Source organism: Rhyacophila brunnea, unplaced genomic scaffold (genome assembly GCF_057557595.1).
Source record: "Rhyacophila brunnea isolate RB1 unplaced genomic scaffold, BYU_Rbru_1.0 scaffold_18, whole genome shotgun sequence".
NCBI lineage: Eukaryota > Metazoa > Arthropoda > Insecta > Trichoptera > Rhyacophilidae > Rhyacophila > Rhyacophila brunnea.
Genome location: NW_028232837.1, coordinates 11,266,611 through 11,293,600, shown reverse-complemented (window position 1 = coordinate 11,293,600; position 26,990 = coordinate 11,266,611). Strand labels below are relative to the sequence as shown.

Sequence of the window (26,990 nt, the reverse complement as noted above, 5' to 3'; positions counted from 1 at the left end):
CATATATGCATCTGGCGTCAAGTTCCAACACCTTAACCTTAGCTTGACTCAACAACATATATAGCACCCAATCTCTACACAGTAAATAAAAATACTAGAGATTTGACTTTTTTTTTTTTGACCATGTCCGATCCTAATAGGATCATATGGGCCTCCACAGAGTAGAGGTTTGTATTAACAGATTTTGTTTTTTACGAGAAATGGATGTCAGCCACTTGCTCAACCTAATAGGTCCATACCCTGACTCACACACAAATTGAAAAACAATATGTGTACTTGCCAGACCCAGGATTCGAACCTGAGACCCACGCGTGATAGTCCAATGCTTAAGCCGCGCGGCCACCGTGGGTGAGATTATGGGTGAGAGATTTGACTAAGCATATATAAATGAATAACATGGTCAAATTGGTACTTTTGTGTGTAGACATGAAATGACTACAGAAAACAAAACAATATAACAATGTCAAGCCCGTGGTTTAACCAGAAACCAAGTTGGCATTAGTTCAATAGTTTTAGCCATTAGGAATAAAATTTATTGGTTCTTGCAATTGGCGTACCTCCAATATTGAATTTTAGATAGGTGCACTAAAAGTTAATAAACCACAGTTTTCTTGTTAATGACAGCTTTTGAAGAGCTTGGGCGAAAAGGAATCTCCAAAATAAATTTCAATTCATATGGCAACAAGAAAACGATTCTTTAAAAAATTTTGGTATCCATTGATATTGCGGAATAGAACATTCATTAATTAATATGTTCATTTAAATGAAACAGTTTTTAAATTGACCAATGAAACTGTCTCCCATAATATATAATAATATTATGTACATAATATGCCATGATAAATTGAATACGTGTATTAATTAAGGCGCTTAGTACCAAAAAGATAAAAACTGAAAATTGTATAGAAAAATGTTCTGCATACCAACGCCAATAACTTCAACTATAGTCTAAGTGCCTCAAGCAAGTCAAAAAAATACAGCAAAATAATTAAACCTGTCGACGTTGTAAGTCCGTTGGCGTGTTTTATTTATAATGGTGTAAGTAGCACTGCAGTGGTCAACGGAATTCAATATAAAATAGCTGACGATGGTGTGTTGACACTTGCGAGTTCTTAATACCTAAAATTATAGAAGCTGCCGTGATTGCTTCACACTATAAAACTACATTTTTCAAAAGGTCTGCTTCATGAAATTTTACTGCAATGACTCGGTATTTTGTAAATACAGGCAATACTACTTTTTGGTACTTTGAGCCTTATTTAATACACGTATTCAATTGTCCGGTGTTCGAATTTAGAACTAAGCTCATACCAGTAAGCACAAAAAGTATTGAGTCAAATGTTAGTATGGAGCCCTCACTCAGTGGACAACTTATATTGGTGGATCTATAACAATCCTCAATAATGGACAAACTGGCTTCTGAAACAGTGGGTTGCTGGATTGAATCCCGCATCTGGCAAATTCACATGTTCTTTTTAACGTGCATAAAAAATACTAAATAAGTCCAGTTATTACTTGCAATGTAGGCTCGCGCTGGTTTTGCAGAGCGTGACGGATTTCTATTCGGTTTTTCATCACACTTTTCTGAAACGGGATGTTTACAAATCATCAAAAATCTGTAAAGAAACCTTTATGGTAGACAAACCGCGTCAGACTGCTATATCAATTGGAAGCATAGTGGGACGAAATACAATTTAAAAAATTAAGAATTATTCATTGCATAAAAAAACACAAAATTGAAATTGGAAAAACAATTATGAATGGTCTAATGGACATTACAATATATTGGTTGCAGATATGAATGTTTTCAATGAATGACTTATTTTCTCAATGTTTTTGCAATGTCAGGCGATCATGGCCCCCACAAGGGGGGGTTGACAGGGCTCTAGCCTAGGGGCCCGGCGTGGCGGGTCGACCATATAAATAGGATAAACACACATCTTAGATTTGGTCTAATAGTAAAAAGTCACCTGCGGCGCTATTTTCTTCGAGGTTATTACCTTCTTTAAATATATGGTTGTGCAATGCAATTTTTGGTTGATGTGTGTTGATACTCGACAACTCCATAATTAGATGTGTTAAAAAATCGCTAAAAAATACAATGAATTTTATTTAACCTCGAACACTATTTGGAAAACGCCACTGGAGAGCGTCAGACTGCCTTTAACCTTAGCGATAGGTAGGGGGCCATGCTGGCGATAACTGACATAACAATAAGAGAAATGCACACAATTCGTGTGATATGGTGTGGTGCCATCCATAAAAAGTAATAATCTTAGCTAAATACGTATACTCTGTATAGAATGTAAATGTAGATGTTACCTGTGCTTCGGCGAAGTGCCTCTGCATCTGGGCGGGTGAGTCCATCATAGCGGGGTGTGCTGCGGGCGGGGCCAGGAGATGGGCGTGCGGGCTCTCGCAGCTATTGAGGGGGGCGCCAGAGGAGGAGGAGGAGGCGGCAGAGGAGGCCGGCGGAGGCGCCCCCGCGCCGCTGATCTTACGCCGTCGCTTCTCCCCCGTGAACACGCTTCCCCGGTCGGCAGCTTCTGACCGCGACGAGCTTAGGTTTTCCGCAGTCGGCGTGTGCGGGGTCCGCCTCTCTTCGATCTACAAACAAAAGAGAAAAAATATTTAGAAAACCCATCAAACATTTTATTTCTAGCCAATTCAACACCGGCGCTCAGAGATAAAGAGAGCACTGTCTCTTAATTTAAAATTTTCTGTATGGCCTCCATACACGGCAGAAATGAAACATTTTGAAGAGTTCAGAAGGCAAATGGTTCCAAGGAATTTCACTATAGGTAACACATAAAATGTAAATATGAAATACCTAAATTAATTTGTATTTCACAATTTCAACAATCAGTTAGATATACTTGCAGGTTTGTTAGACTATGCAAGACCCAAGTTACACCAGATATAAACTACTAAGTATCTATATACAACTGTGGTCAATTCATGTAATACATATCATCGGTGTTTTGTAAAAAGGGCGAATTAACCAAAATGCTATTTTACAGGAGGAGGATTTTTAACTTTTGACATTTATTTGTTTATTACCTGTGGATGATTATAAATATCTAACAAGTTTATAATAAAGCTTAGAAATAATACTGGCATTATAATAGGCATTATTGTATAATATTTTAATAGGCCTAATATGTCACATTCGCTTTTTATTCGTAATACTAAATGGATATTCGTCCTTACGATTATCGTTTTTAAGTACTTTCCTGTGGAGATACAAATTCGCCGTTTTTACACAACAAAGCTACTATTTAAAATCTCGATTTCACCAAAATGGTTGATTCGCCCTTTTTACAAAACACCGACGATATACTCAAGACAGAATAAATGGGAATAGATATTAGACCAACTAGCGTTGCGTGCCAAACCTGTCCGCTAATATTGATGAAATGGGAAGGGTATGATATTTTGCTCTATATATATAGTACGTACTATCATTGTTGCACGGCATAGCAATCTTTATCAATAATTCATTGTGAACAGATGCAAACTGAAGTAAACCGATGTTTATATTACAATGTCAATGCTGCCTAGAAACCTCGATGTCAATATATTATTACTACATTCCAGACTGTAATCTAAACTATGACAACGTGAAAGATTATTGAATGCAACAATTTGATAAGAGAACGATGTTATAATTAAAAGTTCATTCGCCTGTTGCAATAATTATGCTAAGCATTTTACCATATTGTTGTCGTAACAGAAGATAAATATCTCTTATATACATAGATACCTTGTAATTTTATAGTCCAATACTTCAATCATTATACAGGACATATCCATTCTACTGTCATTTGTCTAGAATTACTCTCCACAATGTGCAAGACAAGTCAATGCGATCCCCAAAGACATAGACATTTTCAATGACGTGCTGTGTATTTTGTTTTTGAAATTGTTTTTTTTTTTCAATAACATTGTTTTTTTCTTTCTTCTCTCTTGTGAAGGTAATATTTGTTATATATTAGACAGATGTGTATTTTTATTTAACTTGTTTGATTAGAATTGCGAAATAGCTTACAGCTAATTTAATTATCTTAGTGTATATTGTGTGAAAATACATAAAAAAATGTATATATTTTTTGTCAGATTTTGGCCATATGAAAGTAGACATCTCAAATACACACTGATATGCTGATAAACTAGTTTAAATTGTCACTTTACATTTCTGTAGTTTAGGATCACAGGGGCCTAACCACAAAAATGTACGATTTGAGTTAGACCCCGTTTCGATAATACCGTAATCATATTTATTGGTGACACAAGCAGACAAGCTCTACGTTGTACATACATCCATTTACAAGATATAATTGAGTAAAGTGTGCTATAATTTAATAAATTTCATAGCAGCAAAATCTTCATTTGCGTTTATCTTAAAACTGTGTTAATGTAGATAGACCCTTGTGATCCTACAGCCTCCGTTTTATAATACTGAAATCATTTCATTTTTATTTGGCAATAAGATTCATGACGCGCCTAATTAGCAATTCATTGTACGACATAGGGCTTACTAAATGAATTATATGTACTCATCCATCAATTTTCAGTTATAACTTATTGGAATAGGAAAGATGATTATCTAAGCTAAATTTCCATGTATGCTCCAAAACTGATTGTATGAAGCTTCACGCTATCATTTTAAATTTATGAATATTGGTCACATACAAATGACATAATTTCACACAGCCAGTGGCATTCAAAGCAGTGACCATCCATCACAAGATCAACGTGCTAACCTTTACTTCCGTGGTGAGCAGTAGAATAACTCGATTTATATTCAAATAGTTTCTTTACACATTAATACGTACATTAATAAATCGTACATTAATAAATTGAACATACCTTCGAATTTAAAGTATTGTTTTCCGTTAGGCCCCTGACTTGTAAACTTTCAGCGGTTTTCAGGAACATTGGCAGCATATTTTGGCCGACATTTACTTCGCCCTGAAAAAAAGAAAAGAAATACATTTAGACACCAATATCAAAACTTAACAAACAAATGTATTTAAGAAAGGTTCATAATATGTAAGATATAAGTTAAAACATATAACCACCGCTTTCAACTGTATTGTAAAGGGACAATCACTAGATAAATGGTGTCAAGCTTAACTAGTTAGTTATAACTAGACACCGGACATCTGGAGTCCTTTTTTTTTTGGGACGGACTCGAATATTACAACATTTTTTAATTAAAAAATGCGTTAATAATTTATGGAACCTATGTTTTTCAGAAAAATAAGTTGTACGATGTAGTAGGTACAATGAAATATGAAATAAATGATATTGATAATATGTGCAAGAGACTTTATCGATACTTAATTATATAGAAACGCTGCTATTAGTAGATATACTATACTACTTAGAGAAATTAATGAAGCGCTTACGTATAGAGTGGAAGAATTAGTTGTAAATAGTAATATCTATAATATTTAATAATATTCCACTTATATACCTATTATTGAAATCAATGTTTAAAATTTCTACTAAACTACTTTTATTTTCACTATCAAATAACAAATCACACTTGCTCCCATAATGAGAAGGACCTGACAGCTAGTGTATTATTAAAATTGTACCAATTCTGAATGATTTCGTATATTATGTTGATACTACGAAAATATATAATATGAAAACATATTATTATATTATATGGATTTATGGATAGGTAAAATGGGGAATATCGGACCTACGTGGTTAATGAAACCCTTTAGAAAAAGTTTCGTACGAAATATACTTCAAATCGTACTTTTGTGTTTCAAGCAAGTGGTTGGACATATTGAGATATTCAATTTTAATATATAGGTACTGATGTTGTAATGTTTTTTTTGACATTTTATAGGCCATTTTCAAACACTTTATATTCATCATGCAAAATATGTAAGTACATGCGTTTTCTGTTAATTGCTACTCCCTAATACTATAAATTATATATCATAGTATTATTTCAATGAAATATATAAACCCGATATAATTATTTATTTCGGAAGTTATCAAAATAATAAATCATAATTAGTCGACATTGATACATTGTGTATATATAGTACCTAATACCATTGATAATAAATTATTTTATCAATAAAATATTAGATATAAATAGGTATAACACAGTTGCAGTGCCTACCATTTGCCTTAACAAGTTGACCTTGGTTCTAATAGTTCATTGCTTTATCCAATCTGGGAGTTCACACATGAAACAATAATTTGATGTTATAGTAATATGGTAGAAAAAACAAAAAAAACTTAACCTGCGCGTTTGTTAACTGATCTACGTATTTTCTTAAAATCCGAGATCACTCAGTTTTGACGATTATGGATTATAGCTTAAAATTGTTTATTTGTTTTTATTTAGTGAGTAGGTATATTTCGTGATATTTCACATTAGCTGGTTCCATTGTTTGCGGGAAATGACGATTTAACGGGCTTACATATTGAATGTATTAATAGTATGTAATATATTCATTACGAGTTTTCACAAACACTTCAGATAATCAAAATTTGTTTTTTACTTGATCCTTTACTAATAGGTAAGAAGGTTTTAACAATCTTTTATTATGTCAATGTGCATTTACGATCGGTGAGTGCGCATAGTGCACGAAGAAGCCAAAAGGCATAAGCCGGGTCGTAAATAATGACTAATAGAATACCTAGTACAAAACATAAATCAATTAGAATTTATTGATTAATATTTTTGCCACTCGTACCCGTTAGATATAGGGACCATTATACCACTTTCCTCTAGAAGGTATATAAGGTACTTTTAAACACTTTGTACATTTTGCATTTTTGTTTATTGTTATTAAATCTTAGTTGATATTATTCTTTTGACTTATTAACTTAAAAATAACAACAATGGATGAAATATAATATTCCTAAATATTATAATATGTCACATATATAATATTGTGTAAGTATATAATATATAATTATCAAGCCTCGATAGCGAAGGCTGCGTGACTAGCAAATGCACTTACGACCTATGTAAACCTGCCGTTCATATTATTTTAAAAGCACATTGGCATTGTTATTTTTTTAAGATTATCCTTTGCTTTGTAATTTTATTCTTGTAAATCCACGGTATTATAGATGGTTGCACTATTATATCTAAAATGTAAACATAAATTTATATACAATATTGGTATATACTACAGCTGATGATGATACATACTATCGTATGGAAAATAATTCATTTTTAAGTTGTGAACTTCTTGTACGTATCATGCAACGAAAGCAATAAAATCGTCTTCAAGTTTTTGTCATTGGTCGGGAACCTTTTTTGATACATACACCTACGGCAGGTGAATTTTAAACACAGCAAATTTTTCACAGTTTTGAAGTTACGCTATTTCTTAATGTATATAAATCAGTCATTTAATAAATAAGGACAAATATCACCAACAAGTTAGTTCAAGTAAACAATCGACTCCCACGTCCTCTATACTTAATTGACTTTATATGCAATAATATGTACCTACCTATATTTTGTACTGTTATTCAATTGAAAATGTCCATTAGGATAAAATCGGTTGAATATCAACATTATGGAATAAATGTGGAAAAAGTACGAAAGTACATATTATAAAGTGTTTTAATGAAATATTTATCTAGGTACCAGTCGTTTTATGTGATGAATAGTTCTTTACACTTTATAATATGTAAGTATTTAAATCAAATACATAATATAATCATATATCAGATAATTACTTTTTAATAACAACATTTAAATATAATGCTAATTATGTCGAATGGCCGCCTAATCGGCGCGCCTTTAGCGTACAATGTATTAAATGGAACGGCGGGACTTTTTTTAACGTTACACACCTACAAACTTACCTGTAGAATGGCCAAAAATGGAACTACGAATTACCATAGGACGCCATTTTGAAAATTTCATTCGAATGTCAGATTTTGTCCAGTTACTAGTCTTGATTGGGTAGTTTTCGACAATGGCTCCATTTTTTTGTAGTACTTATTCCACTTTTAATCAACAAATTAGGACCGGTTTCTTCCGCCTCAGAGGGACATTTTCAACTGAATCTTCCCTTGTTCGGTTGAAAATGTCCCTCTGATGCGAACGAAACCGGTCCTAATTTATTGATTAAAAGTGGAATAAGTACTAAAAAAAAATGCGTTTTTTTAATTAAACAACAATAAATATTAACGTAATACAATCACTAAGTGAAAATCTGAAGTATTAAATGGGACAGCGGGACTTTTTTTAACGTTACACACCTACAAACTTACCTGTAGAATGGCCAAAAATGGAACTACGAACTACCATAGGACGCCATTTTGAAAATTTCATTCGAATGTTAGATTTTGTCCAGTTACGAGTCTTGATTGGGTAGTTTTCGACAATTGCTCCATTTTTTTTGTAGTACTTATTCCACTTTTAATCAATAAATTAGGACCGGTTTCGTCCGCCTCAGAGGGACATTTTCAACTGAATCTTCCCTTGTTCAGTTGAAAATGTCCTCTGATGCGAACGAAACCGGTCCTAATTTATTGATTAAAAGTGGAATAAGTACCACAAAAAAATGCGTTTTATTAAATTAAACAACAATAAATATTAACGTAATACAATGACTAAGTGAAAATCTGAAGCAATATTATATTGCAAAACCTTTAGAAGAATGCAATTACGGCTTACGCAATACATAATATTATAATAGTAGGTTCAAACGAATATTTTCAGGGATGTTTCGCATCTACAGATGTACGCCACTGGTATTTTGAAGATGAAATTTCTTACGATCGATTTGATGAAATTCTTCAATGTCAATAGTTTATAATCAAATAGACCAGTTTGGGCAGAGCATCCTCAAAATACTTAAATATCTAAAGAAATAAACAAGTAGGTATGTGACTTTTTTATCGATATGTAGGTACGGTATTGTTGCTTGGTAATACTAATAGGTATCAATATGATACACTTAGAACATAAAACGGGTCAGCGGACAAAATCTTTCAATATTTGTATTTATATTAGTGGTAGGTACGCAAAAGCTATTCGATATTTAATTATGAAAAAACATATTCTACACGCATTTTATAAAAATGGTTTACCATTACTTACCTGCAATAAAACAAACCATAAATTTTGTAATGCGACCTTTTTAATTACAGTTTGCGAATTTGAATTCGTGTGAGTCGCCCGCACGTCGCGTTAAAATATTGGCAAGACGATTATCTTAATTACAATAATTACCATCGCACCTGAGCTGTCAGAAAAAACAACTGACTAATTGTAGAAATCCATACTAAGAATCATTTGGGCAAAAGTCTCCTTAGGATATTGGATTCGTCCACCATTTTAATGTGTTTTTTTATGGGTTGACGGTTAAAGACTCGAAAGATCCGGTCTTTAGTTATAACACTAGTTTCTTTTTCTATCATATTTTATTTTCAAATTAGATCAACATGTCTTTATCTATTCCGCCCTGCTAAGTAAAAAGACGGTGTTTTTGGTTTTAGTGAAATGAGAACGCAAGTTTTAAACTACATTTTCTCCTATATTATGTAAAACAATCCAATAATTTTACATATAAGAGAAAATGTAGTTTAAATCTTGGGTTCTCAATTCAATAAAATTAAAAACGTCTTTTTACTTAGCAGGGCAACATTAACTACACCAAGTATTACTTGAAAAATAAAATTAAGAAAACCAACATTCACTTTAAATAATCAGTTTCTAGTAGGTTTTTGAGTTTTTTTGTATGATTTTGGCACGTTTTAGAAGTTGAAAATCATTACATATTGTGTGAAATTACACATTGATTACGTATGTATTTTTCGTTACATTTTTATAAACGGCTCCTTAATCTGCAAACCGGCTAACTCCATTTGGACAAATTGTTCAGGAAGGAGAAAAAACATTATAATTTAACTAGGTATCGAGTGGAATTTTACAATTCCAAAAATACACTTGAAATTTTTTTTTACAGATAAGCTGCACTATGAATTAATATTTAATACTATTTTTAGCGTCCCTTTTATATATAAAGAAAATTTATATAAAGAGCGGAGTTGTTCCATTTACAATATGGAAATTTGACACCTGCAGTTGGCCGTTTTGTTTGAAGTGCGACAACGCATTTATTTACAGGTTTAGGCGTTTAAAAGTTTGTGTGAGCATAGAAAACATGCTTTATGCCATCAAAATCTCATTTTTGGTCAAAAGTGCAGTTGGCTGGTTTGCAGATTAAACAGCCGATATGTGTGACTTATAAAGGAATCAACATAGAGAGCCTTCATTCAACAGTGGACAGATCCAGGCACCATATAATATGGAGGTAATATACGACCATAACTTGAACAATCTAAACTAAATATAATAATTCTGAAATCCCCTGTATCGTTCACATCAAAAGGCAACAATGTTCAAGTAACAAATTCAGTATCGTCACAAAGTGTGTGCGAAATAAACACTTGCCATAGTGCGGCTATCATAATACTAGGGTCATAGGGCAAGTAAACTTGCCCTGTGGCAAACGAAGGCGAGTTTCACAGCGACCCTACAGCCCGAAGATAAAGAAGCAATTAATTACGTGTGTACACGTCTGCCCACACGTTATCACCATTCTACAAAACACACTGGTCCTAACTTTATCACATTTTAGAAAAACATAAAAAAATTAATGAGCATGTACACATTAAAATGTTTTGTTTTTTTGTTTCGAATTTATTTCGGGTAGATATTTAGATATATAAATCGGGTATATAAAAATAATAATTTGGGATAAATCAGAGATCCGCATAGCAAAACAATTGAAGATTCAGAAAGAGATTTTCTTGGCTACGAAACCTCCCTCAGTGGCTCAACAAGTCCACGCCTTTGGGGATCCGATATGATGCCCCCATGATAGGGAGGTGTACTGAAGGTTGGTCGCCAACCTTTTATAGAAGACGGCACCAGCAAATAGAAAGTCGATAGCCGCTACAGAAACGAGTGAACTGCATAATAAACTTTATTTTACAAGAGACCAGTATTAAAAGAAAATATATAATTTTTTGTAGTCTTGACAATTTAAAAAAAAATACCTTATCACCTCATGATAAATGCACTTTAAACTATCGACTTGCCAACGTACTCAGTATGTGCACTTTTGTAAACAACCCTGCCCATAGACATCTGAGTCTGCTCACACAGATTTCATTATTTCCTTATGGATAAATACAAATGAATGCGGTTGGAGGAATTCTGCCTGCCGTGCAACAGGAATCTTTATTAGTAATCAGCGTTTATGTCTTAATGGCATTATTATCATAAAATTATGTAAAACAATGCACCAATATATTAATGTGATTATATTTTAATTTGACCAAAACACGTAAATTATTTTTTTAAATATGATATTCTTTGTGGATTACTGTCAGTATAAAAAGCTTCACTTGAATTCGCAGATGTCGATGATCCCGTTTCGATTTATAAAAACGAAAATAAAAACCGCTGTCAATAAATGCAAAATGTGCTATCGGAGGTGTGACCCTATGATGGTCATCAAAAGTGAAGAATGATCTTACCTTATACATAAAGTCTAGTAGTGATTTCATTTCTGAGTAGCGCACATCTTTGAGAAATATAATTGGATGAGGGTGGTTGTTCTGTAGGAATATCGTCTCAAAGTATGGTGAACATGCCGACAGTATGGTCTGATGAGCCTGGAATAAGAGAAAGCACACATTATGGCAACATTCTAATAATAGCTTACATGAATAATTGAGGGACTAACAATTATGTGGCACAAGTGATAATAATAGACAGCCTGATGACACATATTATTTTTTTTTTACTATGTCCATGTTTTTTGTTTTAATGAGAAATGGATGTTAGCCACTTGCTCAACCTATTAGATCCATACTCTGGATCAAAACACACAGTTTTTACAAGTTTTCTTTGCCAGACCCGGGATTTGAACCCAGGACCCACAACTTTATAGGCTGACATGTTACCCGTTCGGCCATAAATAATTAAACTCAAAATTTTAAGGTCATGCCAATCAATCAAGGCCCACTAGTCAGGCTGTGACACGAAACTGTAAATTTCGATCGTAGTGCTGATCATCGCTCATACTTCGAATGTGTAAGCTGATGATAGAAAATGATAATACGTTCATTGATTTGAACGAAATATTCAAAAAAAAAGTCTTCATTTAGGTACGCGAACAGATTGCATTACATTCGAAAATAATCAATAACACTACCGTCGTAATTCACAATTTAGTGCACCCGGCATGTCTATAGGCTGTCGCCCTGGTCAAGAAAAAACTTGTAAAAATAAATATGCAATGTGCATTTGTTAAATAATCTAATCTTATTACATATTATTTTATAGTTATGTGTATCATTAAAATTTAGTTTATTAAGTTCTCTATAAATTGTCAAGGAGAGTGGTTCATAGTTTTAATGGATTTTATAATTAATTTAAAAAACATTGACTTTTCTAAATAAAAATAGAAATCTGTATAACTTGAAATCTGTTTTTATCTGCTAGCAGCTGGTAGAGCATGGAATTAATAAATAGCACCATGCAACTGAAATTGAAAATTCTAATTGATTTAAATTTTGTACCATTCCAATTGAATTTTTTTATGTATTTTTCTACACTTGTGATTTTCAAACACATGGCCAATTCAATGTTGCCTTTTCACGATCAGTTAATATGTTAATTTCATATAAAAGCCGTTAGTGACCATAATCCATCCGTGTCAATTGTATATTTGATGAATATGCACAGCGCCCGAAGATGCCGAAAGGTGAAAACCCTGGTTGGCAAAAGCAAAGCTTAAATAAACTAGAATTTATATTTAAATTTCATTAAGTCAATTCCAACAGTTTACCATATCGATACCCTAGTAGGGAAACAACACAAAATTTCAAGGTACTGAGTAAATAATGCCATTTGATATAGAAAATATTTATAATTCATCAAAAAAAATAATCAAAAATTTCTTCAATGTGTTATAAAATCGAATAACCCTTTCTGGTATTAATCATTCATTCAATTATAAACGAGAATGTCTGGGTCGATTATTTGTTAAACTGTAAAATTTCAACGTGTATTCCAAAGTTCATTTAAACTAAATAAAAAATAAACACATACCTATACTTCAATCAACATTGAAATGAGAATTTGTGTAAAATTTTCAAACGCCATTATCTTAGAACATGTAATTTTGAGTTGTTTTTCTATAGCACTAAGGTGATCAATAATTGTACTCGAAGTATGAGCAATAACTAGTCGTGTCACGGCCCGACTACTTGATCTTTGACTATTTTTCTTTTTATTATTTTTAGAATCCTATTATTTGATTAAAACACTTTGTAACTATAATAATAGCCCCACAATATTTCACGGTATTCCAAATACAGTAAAAATTATCAATGGTTTAAAACTAACTGTTTTTATCAATCTGTAATAATTGATAAATTGTAATATTATAGACAGCTTAAAAATTTACAGTAGTATGTACTAAGTGTTGAGTGTAATAAAATCAATTTTACAGCTCTGCAATATATCATAAAAGTCATGCGAATTTACAGCAATTATTGAAAAAAAAGGCAAACTCTTAACATGGCAGAATCGTATCAATATGCAAATCAGTTATTAACTGTTAAATGTAACACTGCTCACCTGCAAGGTTTTAATACAATTTAAATCTCTTGATTCAATTTTCATATTAAATTTATATCATCTCATGTCTTTATAATCAATTTGTATTTTATTACATATGAAATGATTAATTGAATATTTGCGGAATGAGGTGTAAATACTTAGTTTTAATGTTAGTTTTACGTAAGTACCTAATTAGGATTATTTTTTCCATTATATTTTAAAATTAGACAAAATATTGCAATTAATGTAAGTTAAATAAAATTGGACATTTCGCCATTTATTTGTATCGTTTTAATTAATTAAAGTTAAGTTATTAAAGTATGCTTTTGGTGGGTTTTGGAAGTTACAAATCACCACAAATTGTATGAAATTATACAAAGAATAACGTTGGCTTTGAAAAAGACTGTCACAACTCGAAATCATAAAATGTGCATGATGATAAAACCACATCCCGACCAGGATAAATAATAGAATGTCAAGCTGTGGGCGTTTTGTTTTATCATTACACATATTTTAAAATGCTTCTACTGAAATTTTACAATTTTAGGTTATGACAGTCTACTCCTAAGCCGTTGTCCATTAAATTTTTTTCAGATTTTGACAGATGTGTTTGGACTTCATAATATCATCAACCAAATTTATAACCTCAAATCAATCATTACCTGGACCACCATCATCCGTAATTAATCCGCGTAATCAAGGTTCTACTGGACATTTTCATAGTAATTTAATCATATAAAGGCACAAAGATAGAACTGGACTGAATCCCGATAGTATTCTTCCTCGACACTCACTCCAAGATTAAGCATATATACCTCGGTCAAGTGGGGGGGGGGGGTAACCAAAGATTTTTTTATGAGAATTGGTTGACAACGATTCACTCAATCTTTTGAGTATCTTAGGTACATACAATAATATTATTTGGAAAAATTGAAACACTGGTGACAGTCAAACCTAACCTCCGGTGCTTACTGAACCCTTGTTTATATACAATTGAGGCATATATAAAATAAACGTAAATCATTTTAACTTTATTGATAGGTTTATGATTTTAGTAACAAGATCAGTGCAGAATCGCTCCAAATTGAAGGAGATTATTGGCAACGAGTGTAATTTCAGTGATCACCATCCTCAGTAAAGAGGTAAAAGGATATGAAGACATTTTGTATTTCTTGTAATACACTTATTCAAAGGAAAAATTTATTATTTCAAGATTGCACAAAAGATATGTCAAGTTATAATTTTGTTGCCATCATTAAAATTGATAAAACAATAACTCGTTGAGCAAAACCGGTCCTAATCATCCATCTAGTATAAACAACATTTTAAAATTAGTACTAATACAATAATAATTTTCCATTAGGTACTTGAATTAACTACAGAATTGATAATAATAATTATATGCCATAAACCAGTTTGTAACTTAAAAGTATACCAGCTAAACTAAACTAAAGAATGCAAGGTAGATGCTAAGTCTCATAAAAAAAATGCATAGAAAATCACTCTATGCATACAAAATGCTAGAGCAGCATGGAAGTAACTGCCTAATCTATTTTAGGTCCCTATTGAAATGTGATAAAAAAAATAACACAGAGCGAGACAGCATGATATCTGTGTGCTCTGTCTGGGTGGCATCATCTCTTACCAACACACAAAGGTTAATGACACCATAATGATTGAGGTTAACAATCTAACATTTCGGCCACCACTATACACTATGTGTGTAGAAAAATCGCATACTTTCTTCTTTTGCAGTTTGAGTTTTTGGATACTTTCCACACACACGAAAATAAGGTATTTTTTTTAACCAGTTTTGGATAAATCAGTCTAATATGATTGTTGCATTATTATCAAGAAAAACCAATAAATGTTTACTATCTGGCTATATTATTATGCATGATTATTATTTGGGTCATCTGTTTTTTTGTTGACATTACAATTCATTTCGAGGTTAGTAAACTGATAAAAAAAACTGTATTATCTCATTTTTATCTAATCTATTTATAGTATATACTAAATTTATATGATAATAAACATTATTGTTTTAAACTATTAATATTTAAACTAGAATAACTTATAAATTAAAAAGTTATTGCCCATATAACTGTAAATAAACAGCTTGTTTTGTCATTAATAATTTAGTGGTGAATTAAAAGAGAAGAATCTCTTCAACCTGCACATTTACACAACCCTAATATTTACAAAATTGAACACAAGTATAAAATTAATATCATTTCAATTGTCACTATCACAATGAAGTGTTACAGAGTGCATCTTTATAACAAGAATCTTTCAGTCATTAATAAAACTACAATAACCAATAAATTACTAATTGAATATAAACATAGTCACCCTGTTTTGAAAATAATTATAGTGTGTAATGTCTATAAATGTGTGTTATTTGATTTACTTCCGAATGAATGGCTTACAAACTCAATTGTAATGCAATATACCAGGCATGCCCAATGCGTTGATCGATGGATTTAAATTTTTTTTTAAGGGAAAACATTAACCATTCCTATTTTTATTTCTCTTAGTTAATTGTGTGACATCGTCGTATCACTTGATTCGTATTATATCACTCACGGCCTGTCTGTGCAGGAGTGAAAGAAAGACAAGATGTGGATCCACGTGGTTTAAACTGAGGCATAGTTTCCTCTTACCGTCACACAATAGGCTCTTGCTCTTTGCACAGTAGGAAAATAGCTGGATGATGAATACAATGAGTATCATTTTCATGATGTTGTTTAATTTGTAACACCTCAATGACCTTGGTCAAATATTCTTAAGGGGGAGTGTGAGTAGATCACAGCCTACTTGAAGTTGGATATGTCTGCAATATACAATACTATTGAGACTAGCATGTTACGCTGTCCAGAACTGGAGGGGGCTACTAATACAAAACCATGGTGTAAAAGTCCAAGGTATTATAAATTTTAATACACCAATATTTCACAGTGGCGAAGGGTGGAGGTGGGCTGTTAAGATTCGCCATAAATAGTGCACATTAAACTGTGTCTGTCATACGTATTTGTTTTCATTGAAATAAGTCTACAATTTACAGATGGTGTTGGTTAGTTTTTAAAATTCAATTAAACCCTGCGAAAACCAAGCCATAATACATTATAGTCAAAAAATACTCGTCTATCTATAAAATATCTAAAATTATGCAATTAAATCATACATAACTTTGGATATTTCATAGATAGAATAATATTTATTATTTATTATAATTTGGTTTAGACAGGGCTTAATGAATCAATAATATGTGTAATATGTATTCTTAATCCAACGAAAACAAATAAGTATGAATGAAAAAGTGTGCACAATTTTGTCGTATCGCCCAAATTATACCAAAACTATTATGGTTTGGTTGAGGCAGGGTTTAATTGATTTTTAAAAACTAACCAAAATAATCTGTAAATTGTAGTCTTAGTTCAATAAAAACAAATACGTATGACTGCAAAAATTTTAATGTGCACTATTTATGGCGGATCTAAACAGCCTACCTCCACCCTTGCAACTGATATTTCATCGCTACAATAATATACATTTAACTTAGAATCTCAAATAACCAATAAGATGTTAATCATTTGACTTAACAATATTGTCCTGTAAATAATCTGCACTACATTCTCATGGTAGTACAAAGACTGCATTTCCACAGTGTCATTTTATCTATTTCAACGATCTAAAAACACTGGTGTTTCATTCAAGAAAAATTCCTTCTTTAAAATAAACGTAAATAATTGGAAACAATGAATGTTTGATTTTATGATTCAAAAGATTGACTATTATCTTTCCACATCGTCGTCGGGTTTATTTAATTAAAGGTTTACTAAGCCTATACAATACAACTTCTCTGCCTACTATTGACTTCTATCTAGCTGCTAGCACTTCAAACATTAATTAAGAAATTAGTCACCCAGTCTAGTTAACCTATAATCTTGTATATTTATAGTTGGGTCGTATAAAGGTCCACTGATCTAAGACTAATTATTATTAATGAGTTACCAGTGGATTCAAAAAATTACACATATTCTACAACTATTAGCTAAAATTGATATTCTAAATTGATTTAAATTTTGTACTATTCCACTTGCGTGAGGCATCTTTTGCAACTCGGCTTTCGCCATTATTGTGCACTCAACAACGGTAAATACACACTGACCGCATGTGAGTGAGTGTGCATAGTGCCAGAAAATGACGAACGGCAAATCGAAAATATTAATCAAATGGAATAGTACAACACTTTAATCAATTAGAATTTAAATTCAAATTCCATCAAGGGCCATCAGTCATTACAATTAATTATCTAAAATCAATATATTTTCATATAAAATTCACACTAGGTTTTATAACAAGTCTGCAGTTTTATGGCGCTGCAAGCAGTGGTAAAGACTTGTAACAGTTGCGGGCGTATAAATATATCTGAAAGTACAGGGGATATGTAGTTCGGCAGACCAACGCTAAGGGCTCAAATACATAACACTGCAGTTATCGTGTGTCGATGCAGGTCTTACTTGATTCCAAACAAATCCGATTGGGTGAAAAAATTCAATTGGAGATTCTAATCGGATGCATTTGGAAGCAAATAAGACCTGCATCAGCACACGCAAATTGCAGTGTCGTGTATCTGAGCACCAAGTCATCCACAGCCATAATGTACCGGTAATGCTATAGAAGTCAATATTGAATATGATAAAATAAATAAATTATTTTTTAAATATAGGATAGGTCAGACGAGTTTTACACAGCCTAGTTAATGGGCATTATACAGCTGTTTACTAATAAGTAATAATAGAAATGTGAAAATAATGATTCTAAGCTCGGTGTAAAAAAACAATATTATGTAATATAGAGACTTCCACAAAATCTATTTGTGTTCTTGTTTTAATAGCATAGGTCATAGACAATAATGTACCGAAATGAAATGCCCATATCAAAAATGCATGACAGATGCACTTGTAAATTTTCTGTATAAATAAAGACAAAGCAATGTGGGTCAATGTTAGATCGATACACAAAGTTGCCACCAAAAAATGCCCAATCTGCTATTATTTATCAGCGATCTAAAGAAATTGTATGTTCAAAAATGGACTGGTTTATTACAATAATATAATAATCTAACTCTAAATAATTAATAATCCATCACAGGCGCTATCAACACGCGGATTTCTTTTTAAAATCAGGTTGCAAATCAACTGACAGATCTGTATCTAAAAATATGAAGTTTAGTAGTAATATCATACAGAGCCAGTTTGATGTACAGTTTTAGAGTGTACACAAGCCATTATCTGTCCCAACGAATGGGTGATTGACCCAAAATTGGGCGCAAAAAAAAACATTTCAGTTACATCTTAATGTGTCACTAATCAATAATAATACCTATCAACGCAAACCAGAGGAGATAATTGACTAATCTATGCTAGAATCAAAGACAAGAAGACATTCTTGACACCGAAAAATAATAATGAAAGGTTGTAACTACATTTGAGTTATAAGGTCGTATGTACTTTTAACGGTCAGAAATTAGCACACCACATACTGATTGATTGGCAGCGGGTTTGTACCCCAAAGGTGGGTGTCTACCAGGGAACTCAGAAATAATGGGAACTGAAATACCCAACGGGTATGAAGAAGCAGGCAACCGATCTCGAGTGTGGAACAATACGTGATAAACTTAAACACGTGTCAAGAATATGTCATATGTCAAATACTGACAACTGCTCTTGGTTTATACACTGACGCTCACTTAATATTGGTGTATTGAAGGTTGCAACACACTATTGCACGTCTATAATGTGTGGTTCATTTTCATAGGACTCTTACACATTCAAAACCCTGTGTCAAAATGTACTGTATTGGGATATAGCCTATCGGAATTCTATTTACTAATCTGTTCTGTGGTGTCTACGGTATTCAAGTAATAAATAAGGGACCAGATACCAAAAAATCAAACTATTCTACAGAAATGTATAAATTTAACATCGGCACCCATTAAAAGGTTCAGAAATGTCCCAGAAAATTTCCTTGTGGCATCCATCCAATCCAAAGTGTGTGTTTTACGAAAGACAACATTTTACACATGACAAAACACGATACTAAACATATTAATTGTATGTTATTCAAACAGTATCTAAAATATAAATGCACTAAAGCAGTCTTTCCCAAACTTGAAAAAGGTTCGAGATATTGTACTTTAACATAATGACGATATACCTACCGCTTAAAATCCTTTTGCATACCTACCAAGGGTACGCAAACGATGCTTTGGGAAACACTGCGTGATAGTATTCATCGATAGACCATCAAATTAGTAGGATTCGAATGTCAGCTGTGTAAAGAGATTCATACGGTTTCCTTTGAATTGACTCACGTACTGTTTTTGCCTTGCATGAAAACAACACTTATGAAATATTGTCAAATCTGATTAAGATTTGAACCCTGGACCATCTAAACTACACACCTGCCCATATTGAACAAGCATTACAGATAAGTAAAACATAGTACATACAGATTTTCTTGTATGTAGACATAGAACTGTCAAATCAATTGATTTATTTCCATATTATTTTATTACAGAAACATTTGTAATGACTCCATAGTATAATAATTGTCACCTTGGTGGTAAACTGACCTAATCACCATAATTTATCACCATATTTTTTTTTGAAAATTTTTATTTTTTTTTGGTGTCAAAATGCTTTGTGAATGAAGGAAAAATAATAAATTTTTTTTTTCGAAAATTTCATTAAATTTTGTATGTTACTGCGTGATGTCGCAGATTTACGACATTAGGAAAAGTTACATTTCCGTGTGACAAAATACAAAACCAAATGATAACAATTATAAAAAACTAATGTACACACCTTATTTGATGTGTAGATATTTTTATTCAACAAATTTCAATCTTCTGTACATTTTTTTTTATTTATTTACAAATGCGGATTTTCGCGTACATACGAATTCGTCAACTGTCAAAGCAGAAATGCATAGACTATAAAGCAGAAATGCTTTATTTCTTGAAATGTTCAAACAAAATCGGAAAAGTAGAATGTTTATGGTAAAACAGTTTTCTAGGCATCGAAAAAGGATATTATTTGATAATTTACACAGATGGCATCGGCTATATCGAAATAGTTTGAAATGTTGCAAATTTGCGACACTATGCAATAAAGGGTTAAATGAAAATGTCTTCATTGGAGGAATTCTTGTAAGTTTATATAAAATCTCAGGGAACCCCTAAGTGACTGACACATTTACAGGAATAAAAATATTACAAACGGTTATCACTTCACGGCTGTTTTACTGATAAACAAACATTCTGTATGATACTTTTGTGGCTAACATAACTCAAAACTAGAATTTTTTGACTTATCCATACTATGGAACTGAGACATTGATATATGAATACGTGTATTAATTAAGGCTCTAAGTACCAAAAAGTAGTATTGCCTGTAGTTACAAAATACTGAGTCACTGCAGTAAAATTTCATGAAGCAGACCTTTTGAAAAATGTGGTTTGACAGTGTGAAGCAATCACGGCAGTTTCTATAATTTTAGGTATTAAGAACTTGCAAGTGTCAACACACCATCGACAGCCATTTTATATTGAATGAGGTTGACCACTGTAGTGCTATTTACACCATTATAAATAAAACAGGCCAACGGACTTACAACGTCGACAGGTTTAAATATTTTGCTGTATTTTTTTGACTTGCTTGAGGCACTTAGACCATAGTTGAAGTTATTGGCGTTAGTATGTAGAACACTTTTCTATAAAAATGTCAGTTTTTGTTTTTGGTACTTAGCGCCTTAATTAATACACGTATTCATATTACAATATAAAATAATAGAATTATTTTACTATTGAACCAATGAAACATGATCAACATAAAGCCGTCTGATTTCAAAAGTCTTAAATTATTAGAGAAAATAACATTTTTGATTAGACAATTAGTAATAATAATCCCTCCTAATGCTAAAATTATTCCACATATTATAAACTATTGCAAAACATAGTTAGCATGTAAGCAAGAGGAGGCTATAAATAAAAAATGCACAATACTGGATTTTTTGAACTTTATCAAAAATGAAACTCTATTAAGGTCCTCTGTGACAAAAAAAAGCAAAACCTGCTTTGCTATTTTTTTATTATAATTTTTATATCACGAACATTAGTGTATAATTTTTTTATAAGAGGCAACCTTTAATCACAGAATTCGTGGGCTTACTTTAACATACCAGAATAAAGACAAGATAGTATATTTTTTTTAGTTCAGGAATAATGTAATTAGTTTGGTAGAAGTGGTAGAATATCCTGGATTGGATGATTCCCAACTTACAAAATTACACAATTTACACAATGAATTATGAATTCTATTTAATTTAGTAGTGGATGTAATATCCACATATTGTCCGCCTCTTAATCCGTGGATCTATGTTTTGAATAAACATTCAAACAGCATGGGCGAATGGCTAAGAACTGTCTTGTAAAAAGTTTGTTACACCACTGCATAAAAGCCAAAGATGTTGAAAAAATTTACTTCTATGATAATGGAAATGAGTCATATTTAATTTAAGCGCCTGCGGTGAACTAGTGGACCATACGTCTGCCTCTAAATTCAAGGGTGAAAGTTTAGACTAAATATTCACACGTGTGCTTAGATCCAGGGTGGATTTAGTAGAACGAACGAATAGCAGCAAACAACAATTCCTCATAAAGTTGGTTGAAATAATTTTCACTGTTGAAATCAAAGATGTTGAATAAAACCTTCTTCTACGGAGATGTAGTGTAAATAACCCCGCGAACAATGGTTACATGTAAATTGTACGTGAAACATTTCACCGTGAGCTTCGTTATCAGAAAGAGATGACCGTATACTATTCATGAATTCAAGAATGAAAACCTAACCTAACAAATAATCTCATATATCGGCTATTTTCAAAAATTGTTTGCTGCTGGCCTCCTGTCAAGTGTAAACCGACAAGACATGGATTTTATGTCAGTACTATACGACCCAAAGAAGTTGGACGGTCTTTAATATACGGCCTTATATTTCCAATACAACATTTCACGGTGAAGTGTGATACGGCGAACTGCATACATACAAGTTTCCGGACACGGCGAACAATTAGAAGACCGATAAAATGGGTCTACCGATAAGATTGTACAACCACTTTTATTTGTGACAGAATGGATATCCTTGTGATGTTTTTCATTGAATCCAAACCTTTGTTAAGCATAATGGTTCGACAGCACTGGTGTTAATCGCTGACCATTACAATTTTTCAGATGGAAAGCCGAAATGTATAAATTGAAGGATTGGAGTGAGAGTATTACCTTGACGGTCTCCCCGTCGCAGGCGAGCGTGACGTCACACAGCGCCTCCCTCTGCAATAGGCTGGCCAGCACGTCCGTCAGGTTGTGCGGGTGGTTGTTCCATCGAAGGCAGAACTGCTGGTCCATCGTGGGGGCTAGCGTCAGTGAACGAGCTGCAGGAACAAAAGAAAAACAGACCGTTAGTATAAGAATGTAAATAAAAACCAACACGCAACACTGTTCACATTACATTATATTACAGCAAATTAACAATTTAGAAAGAATGCAATATTGTTTGGTTTTTAGAGCAGTGGTATTTAAACTGTGCGCTGCAAACTGTTTAAAAAATTAATAATTCCAGACATTCTTAATACAATGCGCCGATGCTCAATTACAATGATAGATTCATTTGTTGTACTAGTTTGTGACCTCCAAAGCTTCCGACGATATAAAATTGTTTTTGATCAGCATCTATCTCATCTTAGCAACCGGTTTCAAAAAATACTTTTAGGAAAATAATATCGATAAGCTCATCGGATTCAAGATCCTATGAGAAATGAGGGTAGATAACGTCACATGTAGCTGAGAGGTCATGTGTTACGTGGAGACGGAAAATTAAAGAAGGAATATGAATAATACAACTAACTCTATGAAAGTATAATCCAAGAGCAATTTTTTGCCTGCACGTGTATCAGAGTTTTAAAAATTCTGCATGTATCCATTTAAAATAATAAAATAATGTAGTAAAAGTAATTTAATGCACATAAAATTGAGACTAAAAATAATATCATGTCAATAACATTAGTTTAATTCAAAGATACCTATAAAAAACTGCATGCTGAATGAGTAATTCAGCTAATTGATATTTTTGGGGGAGCCGCGTCGCAAAATAGTTTGAAAACCACCAGGAAAGGGAAATAGTTGGACAATGCAGTCCTGGGTTTGGTGGGTAGGGCAATACAGTTTAGGTTATTAGATAAGGCAATAATTAGGCAATGCTACGACAAACACATCATGTACTGAGAATTAGAGCATTTCCACGAAACCTACTCTCAAAAAACGGTGGTTTTAGGTATGTGGAGGTCTCTGGCGCTGACAGGTTTGGAGATACCCTTTGTGAAAACATTGTCTGTGATTAACCGTGATTACAATACAACAGTTGTGTTGTCAGGAATTTTTATACTTTGATTATTTTTTAAACTAAGATGTCAATACTTTCTAATGAAGAGACCATCGCACAGCGTCTGCTTCATTAAAAACAACCGCTGTTCTCAAAGCAGTAGAATTTATATTCGTTTCTTTATTCACCGCCCTTTATAATATGCCACCGCTAAGCAACACATGGCCTGCCTACCCCCACGGAACGTCACCGATATAGACTACACATTAATGTCACTAGGTAGAATTTGTGTAAAAACAAGTTGTAAAGCGTTGACATTATTACTAGAATAACATTGAAATTGTTGCCATACACAAAAATGTACATCTGCTGCCAACAAGACCAATAGTCAAAAAATCTCCTCTCATAGAATATAATATGTATCAAGAAACACGCTGTTAAGAATATAAGTCTAGAGGAAGCTATAATACTACTGCAATCCAATACACGCTGTGCCGTATGTACATAAATAATATTTAAATATTTTAAATGAATGGGAGATGGTCACTACATTTGTCAGACTACAAAAAAAATGTAAACTCATCAATTACCAAGATATCTCAGTAAAATTGAATCATATAATAGAATTTGAAGGACAAAAAACATAACATATCATTATGACAATATTATCAAATTCTGTATTAATCTGAGGTACAATGGGTTTTGTATCATCAGTCTGAAGGAGCTGTCTACATTTTAAATACACAATGTATGACATAAATCAATTATTATTTCTCAATCCTGCGTCTCAAAAGATGAAAATCTCCAAAAAAGTTTTAAAAGCCGAAAAAAACTAAAGAATATTATAGGGCTCTATCTTAGGGTGGCGTCAAAGAGCAAAATTACACATACAAACGATATGGAGGTGATGTGAGAAAAAATAATCAAGCCAAACTATGGCATTTTACAATAATGTTACTCCACTTTACAATAAATGATAATGAAGAAAAAAAATACTTTTATATAATATTTTTATTGCAGGGCTCCATGGTATAGCCAACACAAACATTTCTTGTTTATGACATTATTACATCTTTGTTTCGTAGATACGCCCTTTTGAAACATTAGACTATGAAACAAAGTTATGACTTTATAATTACATTGTGCATAGATGTTGACAGTGATTTCGGAAACTGAGGAAGCCGAAACTAATGAGGAATATAATTGAGACCGAACAGTAAATAAAGCCATTTTCTATAATGCAATTCGCCTCACTATTACAAGGGTTTATGTTACATTTTTTAATGTTAGGTTAACAGTGTTGGTTTATAGTATGTATAGAGTTAGTACTATTAAAATCATTAATAAAAAGGTTTATTATTGTATGCTTTTAAAATAATTTAGAAGCTTGTTGTACTGAAGAGGCAAAAATCAATCCAAGATTGATTTATCAGCTATGTATTTCCATCGTATACTTACATATTAATTTTATTAATAATAGTCAGTTAAATGTGTATGCCAAAATTAATATCTACAAATCAGCGAATTTAAAATGAGAAATCGGCGATTAAATAAAAAAAAAAAATTGCAAGTCACAGAAGTATTTCAGTATCCGAAGGGATTTGAAAACGAAGCCGAACCATAAATTAATTTAACACTCTCGGGCGGGCGGTCTAAAAAAGCTGAGTCCAGTTTTCATTTGCGTTTCATGACTTGTTGGTTGGCAGCGGGCCACATCATTGGTTTCTCGCTTTACTCGCAATTGAAAAATTCACACTCTCCCAGTTCTCAAGCACTGGGAATTTATGCAAAAATAATGTTATAACGAACAAAAAATAAACAAACAAAATTTATAAAGAGACAATCGAAAAGCTTCCCAGATTTTTTTTAGTTGTACTAAAATGGTTAATTGACCAGACATGTTAAAGATAAACTTTCTTTTATGAAGATTGAGGTTTTATATACGTTACTAAGAGACTAATGATTAAAAGTAATTTCGAATTGCAGATTCCTCTCCAAGCAAGCTCCAAGTGTGTGTTCTGAGATTTTTTTTCCAGGACCGCGCTAAGATTGCTTCTTTCTTTATTACATCTGTGAGGAGTCATAATATTATAATGTTAATCAATTGAGTAGCTTAGTATAAAAGTGGGACATGTAAAGTGGGAAGTGTCCGTTTTACATATAATATACCAACTTTAAACTCAAAAATCTCTATGAAAACTACTGTTTTTTTTACTTTTGATGGATTTTTGCAAAGAGCATCACTTGCACTACCATAATCAATTAAAACATGAATTTAGTGGGAGGTGGCGTTTGTCCCACTTTGATACCAAGGTACTCAATTATCTTAAAACAGGTGGACTAAACCTACATTTCCATAATCACCAACAGAAAATAATTTTATATAAGTAAAAAAAAAAATGTCGAAGCATAATATGAATATGCTAAGACTCTTATGTGTTTCCCAAACTTACAATATGCTAGTACCCCTTTAGAGATGTTGGCTTTACCGATGTACCCTACTTTTGGCGACTAATTGATGTACCGAGTGTGACATATGCGTTAGAAGTAATTTTCACATCATTACATACCTATTTATGCGTGAAACAAGTTTTAAACATGCAACCGTTTTGTATGAAAAGATATAAGCATTATTTTATTCCCAAAATTGGAGTATATCCCATGGACATGGTGTGTAAAATGTCATTATTATTTTCATATCAAACGTATATAAATTAATTTTTTCGACTTGACTAGTCCTCGGCAATATAAATATTTTTGCTCTATAAAGTTAATAATGGATCATTTGAGAATTTTGGAAATAATTATTTACATTAACAATCACATACTATTTAACATTTAAGTTGTTTTACTCAACTTGGTCACCAGTGAGTTTATATTCATTTGCTATCATCTCATTGTTTTCA

The 26,990-nt window shown here is 32.4% G+C and overlaps 1 protein-coding gene across 6 annotated transcripts in view; it reads right to left on the bottom strand.

Annotated features, from left to right (window-relative positions):
• The window catches only part of LOC147073201 (uncharacterized), a 91,288-nt gene that overhangs the window by 48,114 nt on the left and 16,184 nt on the right, over positions 1–26,990 (bottom strand). For all 6 annotated transcript variants that reach the window (XM_085945529.1, XM_085945528.1, XM_085945527.1 and 3 more), the window contains exons 2-5: positions 22,986–23,137; positions 11,548–11,685; positions 4,870–4,971; positions 2,323–2,607 (exon numbers count right to left, since the gene is read on the bottom strand). In XM_085945529.1, the coding sequence (XP_085801655.1) occupies positions 2,323–2,607; positions 4,870–4,971; positions 11,548–11,685; positions 22,986–23,111 (651 nt within the window). In that variant the 5' untranslated portion in view covers positions 23,112–23,137. The remainder of the gene's footprint in view (positions 1–2,322; positions 2,608–4,869; positions 4,972–11,547; positions 11,686–22,985; positions 23,138–26,990) is intronic.